At 40.7% G+C, this 6,000-nt stretch overlaps 1 protein-coding gene across 1 annotated transcript in view; it reads left to right on the top strand.

The window, feature by feature from the left end:
- LOC102418786 (filaggrin-2-like) overlaps positions 1 to 3,432 on the top strand; it is a 7,710-nt gene extending 4,278 nt beyond the window's left edge. The window contains exon 5 of the mRNA XM_023759317.1: positions 3,377 to 3,432. Coding sequence (XP_023615085.1) covers positions 3,377 to 3,432 — 56 coding nt within the window. The remainder of the gene's footprint in view (positions 1 to 3,376) is intronic.
- The last annotated feature ends 2,568 nt before the right edge of the window (positions 3,433 to 6,000 follow it).

The raw sequence follows: 6,000 nt of genomic DNA, 5'->3' as shown, positions 1-6,000 counted from the left end.
CTGGAGGCTCACAGGGATACTCAGGGTCCAGTCATGGCCAGGCTTACGGACAGTCAGGAGATACCTACAAACATGGGGAGGCAGGTCAAGGACATTCCTCACAGTCAGGATCTGGCAGAAGTGGAAGAAGGGGATCTAGTCACAGTGAGTCCAGTGGCAGTGAATGGCATTCTGGAGGCTCACAGGGACACTCAGGGTCCAGTCATGGCCAGGCTTATGGACAGTCAGGAGACACCTACAAACATGGGCAGGCAGGTCAAGGACATTCCTCACAGTCAGGATCTGGCAAAAGTGGAAGAAGGAGATCTAGTCACAGTGAGTCCAGTGGCAGTGAATGGCATTCCAGAGGCTCACAGGGACAGTCAGGGTCCAGTCATGGCCAGGCTGGATCTCAGCATGGAGAGTGGGGATCCTCTGGTAGAGGGAGACAGGGAACTACTCATGGACAGTCAGGAGACACCTACAAACATGGGCAGGCAGCAGGAAGACAAAATCGTCGATCAAGTCAAAGATGGAGACACGGTAGCTATGGATGTGCAGGATATGACTATGGGCAATCTGGGTATGGACCTTCAGGGGGTAGTCGAACAAGCAGTCACAATTCTAGCCCTGTTAGGCCAAGGAACAGAACTGAAAACAAGCAAGTGTCAGTTCACAGCCATTCAGAATCTAGCTCAACTTTTAGGCAGGGATCCCATAATAATAGTAAAGTGCGTTCAGAAGATTGGGGGAAACAGATTAATAAACAATCAGGATCTAGGCACAGACAGTCAGACTTCAATACAATTGATATACATGGATCCAGTCAACAGCATTTCGGAGATACATCTTCTCAAGATCAGGTAGAATCCAGCATAAGTTTAGCAAGACAGGGATCAAGTCATGGACAATCCAGAGATGTCCAGGATCAATCTGGATTCAATACCAATGAAAGGCAAGTATATAGCCATGGCCATTCAAGTGATAGCTATGGACAGGCAAGTGACAGCAGAAGCAGAAGTGAAAGATCCATTTCCAGTCACCCTCTTCAGAACCAAGATCATACAGGAACTGAGGAGTATAGATATGGGTATTCATCAAGCAGTACAACTGGATGGAGTGGGGGTAAGCAAAAGCAAGAGTCAGGATCAAGGATGTTAGGGAGCATCAGAAGACTCAGTCAGCATATGGATGATAAGCAAGCAAGAGACTCTGAAACCAGGGGTTACCATAGAAGGGGAAGAACAGACGTAGGTCCTTCTCATTTAGATAGCAACACCCCACTCTATCAATATATCCAAGAGCAAAAGTACTATTACTTTGAATAATCATTTGAAGATAATAGAAAACTAACTTAAAATAAGAACTAACTCAAAGAAGAAATTCCATACACATGCAATTAAGATATTTAACGTGATCCCTTCTTTTGGTAGTGGAGGTATACATAGTTTAACTGTGCTACTCTTTTGTTCGGTGCAAGGTGTTTTTTTTTGTAAGGCTCCTTAACTATTGAGCTCTTTGGCTGAAAAACAGTGAATGGAAGAACTAAATGGCATTTGGGACTATATTTAATACTATATGACAAAAGTGATTTGCATGCTTTGGGATAAAATGGGCATTTAAAAATTTTTTCTGAAATTCAAATTTTAGATTTTCCAGTTTTCTTTCAATTATTTATTGACAAACCTATGCAGAAATCTAAGAGACATGGTTCAGGAGCCAAATTTTCTCTAATAGCATTGTAACATATTCCATGTACTGAGCAAAGAATGTTATGGTATTGAAGATTCAGAAGAATTGCTTCTTTTGTGCCACCTCTGGAACTCTGTACTACTACTTTTAAATTTATTGTCATGACCTCCTGGATATAGGATCCAGAAAATTGTACTGCAAATAATTGACAATAAACTTTTCATCAAGTTACAGTTTTGCTTCTCTTTCATCCTCACAAACACAAAGATCCCTGTCATGAGGTCAGATGCACATTTCCTTCTACCTCTGAACACCTAGATGGCGGTAAAGCATCAGATACCAACAATAGGGAATTCAAAGAAGGCAAAACTCAATAAACTTAATTACATCTGATCTCATCTTTTCCTCAATGTAATTACTGTCCAAAGCATTTACAGAAAGAAATTCTTTATACTGATGGGTTGACCTCAGATGCTTTGTTAATAATGATCATCACAGCAATCATCAAACATAATCCTAAGCACTATACCCTGAGACAACCCAAGCTCTGGAAATGAGTCATGCACCACAAACTCTCTCTGTCAAAGATATTAATTGAAATATCACTGCCAATGGAGGCTAATGGCAGTGGAGGCTAATGGTGTCCTGAATTTTCCAGTCGAAGAAAAATGTTTAAAAATATAGTCCTTGCCCTGGCTAGTGTGGCTCAGTTGGATGGGCATCATCCTGTGCACCCAAAGGTTGCAGGTTCAATTCCTGGTGGGGACACATGCCCGGATTTCAGTGGCCAAATTAGGAGAAACAAAGATAAAATTCTTCTTTCTTCAAACTTTCTAGATAAAAATGACCTTTGAATGTGTGAACTTGAAGGTCAGTGTGTACTAGACATCTGGCATGCATTGATTGCTTATTGAAATGTAAATGTTCCAGGAGTTTTTGATAACCAGAAAAGATCTAAAATAATACTACATAACCAATGGACACAAGACACTGGGCGAGGGGGGAGGGGGGTGGCGTGAGGGCATGTGCCGGCGGGGTAGGGGAGGCTGGGGAAAGGTCAATGGGAAAAAATAAAAAGGAGACATATGTACTACTATCTGTAATACTTTAAACAATAAAATTCAATTAAAAAAATATACTGCATGCTCCCCCAACCAGCGTGGCTCAGTGGTTGAGCTGTCAACCTATGAACCAGGAGGTCATGGATCGATTCCTGGTTTCTGTCTCTCTCTCCTCCCTTCCTCTCTGAAATCAACAAAAATATTTTTAAAAGCAATAATAATAATACATGCTGAGTGAAACCTGTGTTGACCACTCTAATGCAATCAGTGGTGAGTCTACATATAAGCTTAGGGGCAATGGGCAAGAGAAAGTGAAAAAACAGTAAAAGAAGAAGATTCAGGCAAAATTAGATTTGATTGAAAATGAATCAAGCCAGCAGAGGGCATCCTCCTCACTAATAACAAACTTTGGCACTATTGAAGGGCCATTCACACAGACTCTGAAACCTTTTTTTTTTTAATTAAATTTATTGGGGGGGTCATTGATTAAAAAGGATCATATAGGTTACAGGGGGGGGTTTTTCCACATTTAAAAAATCTGTTAATCTGTATATTGCTATGTGCCCCAAAAGTCAAAAAAATCATTATTTACCATCATATATTAGGTCCTCGTTAGCCCCCAGCTCTCTACCCCCTTCCCTCAGTGTTGGAGAGGTTGTGGAGGAAAGGGAACCCTCATTTACCGCTGCTGGGACTGTAGACTGGTACAGCCACTATGAAAAACAGTCTGATGATTCCTCAAAAAATTAAGAACAGATCTACCATATGACCCAGCAATCCCTCTTCTGGGTATAGCCTTGAAAACATGTATTCGCAAAGATATATGCACCCTTATGCTCATTGCAGCATTATTCACGGTGGCCAAGACATGGAGACAACCAACAATCGAAGGTATCCTTCGATAGAGGATTGGATAAAGAAGATGTGACACAGCCCAGCAGGCATGGCTCAGTGGTTGAGTGTCAATCTATGAATCAGGAGGTCACGGTTCGATTCTTGGTCAGGGTGCATGCCTGGGTTGCGGGCTAGATCCCCAGTGTAGGGCATTAGGAGGCAGCTAATCAATGATTCTCTCATCATTGATGTTTCTCTCTCTCTCTCTCTCTCTCTCTCTCTCTCTCTCTCTCTCTCCCTTCCTCTCTGAAATCAATAAAAATATATTTTTTAAATATTTGTTCTAAAAAAAAAAGAAGATATGGTACATATACACAACAGAATGTTATTCAACCATAAGAAAAGATGAAAGACTCCCATTTGCAACAACATGGATGGACCTTGAGAATATTATGCTCAGTCAAATAAGTCAGGAAAAAAAACTAAGAGCTATATGATTTTACTCATATGTAGGATATAAAACTGAAACTCGTGCACACTAGTAGGAGTCTGAAACCTATTTTAAACTACATCTTATCTAACTAGAGGCCCGGTGCACAAAAGCATGCATGGGTAGGGTCCCTAGGCTTGGCCGGCAATCAGGGCCAATCTGTGGGGCAACCAGCAGGGAGATTAAAGCAGGGGGAGGGGGTGCAAAATTGGGGGTTAGAGAAGTTTTAAAAACTTCCTGAAATACACATAGTTGTTAACCAGCAAAGTGCCAAAATTCAAGTCAGACCCTGATAACTCAAAGCCCAGGTGGCTTCTACTCCACCAGGCTACCCAACACAGAACTCTAACACCTAGAGAGCATACATCAAATGTTGGTTTCCCTTACTTTCTTTCCTCTAAAAATCAGTTCATGTATCTTCTTTTAGATAGATAGGTAGAAAGATAGAAAGATAGAAAGGAAGGAAAGGAGGGAGGGAGGGAAGGAGGGAGGGGATAGATTTTTAAACTTTTTAAATGTTAACTTGAAATTTTTTAACTTAAATTTTTAATGTTAGAAAACTTCTCCATACCTCACTCAGCAGTATCTTTACTTCCCTTTTGTCAAGAGGGGTTTTAAAAGACAATAATTCAACCCTTCTTCTTCCTCAAATTCTCAAGCTGAATACTGTTTATCAGCTCTGATGTTATTGAATTGCTCAGATGGCTGGGTGTCTTAAAAACCAACCAACCAATAAACAAACTAAATAACATCTCACTCAAACGAATTTATTCCAAGTGGCATTAAAAAATGCATTAAGTCAGCAACTGTTATTAATTGGTGCAATTTCAGATCGGGACAAGGGTTATGTTGCCTCCCAAAGTACACACATACACTCTAGATTTGAATATTTGGGGGAGTAGGGGAATACCTGATAGTCTTTATTTTCCAGGAACATTACTATCTAGTTCAGCGGTTCTCAACCTGTGGGTCGCGACCCCTTTGGGGGTTGAACGACCCTTTCACAGGGGTCGCCTAAGACCATCGGAAAACACATATATAATTACATATTGTTTTTGTGATTAATCACTATGCTTTAAGTATGTTCAATTTGTAACAATGAAATTGGGGGCCACCACAACATGAGGAACTGTATTAAAGGGTCTCGGCATTAGGAAGGTTGAGAACCACTGCTCTAGTTCCTATTGCTCTTTTCTTCCAAATCCTCACTCTTCCTAATGCCTTTCCTGGTACCTTTTGTCAGGCTCAGCTATCCAAGCCTGTAAGAATAGATGGCTGAGCTCCACCTATGTGTGACAAAATACATTTTTGTAGCTGTCCTTCATCAAGCAATCTGACAATGTGGGCTAGGCTGATCAATCCCTCTCTGATTAGTTTGATTACAGAATCCAGATGATCCAGATGATGAGGGTGTTGTCAATGGAACATCAGGGCCACTCATTCACTCATTCATTCATTAGAGAGAAGTTTTAATAACTAAGTTGACAGACCCTGTACTTAGCACTGAAGTTACAAATATGAGAAAGATACCATCCCTGTCCTTTAATATTTTACATGTTTATCAGGGAAATCAACATATGAGAAAGCAACACACATAAACACTCTGGCAAGTGCTATATAGGTATGATCCAGGGACTGTTTGTAGCAAAGTAATCAACTAACTGATTAAAAGTAAAGAAACAAGATTCAAAAAAATCTTTAGGAAAAAAGAGAGCTTTGTGGTAGGTCTCCAGAAATGGCCAGGAGTTATCCAGACTTACTTGGGAGACTACTCCAGGTTTACATATTTTTAGAGTATGTGTAAAGTGTTAAAGTAAGAACGGCCATGATGAGCTCAGGGAACCTGAAATAATTAGCATAGCTAAGAAGCATCCCTGTGGCAACATGGCAAGAAATGATGATGTCAGAACAATAGGCAGAGGTTGGATCAAAATGAACCTTATA

Source organism: Myotis lucifugus, unplaced genomic scaffold (genome assembly GCF_000147115.1).
Source record: "Myotis lucifugus unplaced genomic scaffold, Myoluc2.0 scaffold_151, whole genome shotgun sequence".
NCBI lineage: Eukaryota > Metazoa > Chordata > Mammalia > Chiroptera > Vespertilionidae > Myotis > Myotis lucifugus.
This window is presented reverse-complemented; position numbering and strand designations above follow the sequence as displayed.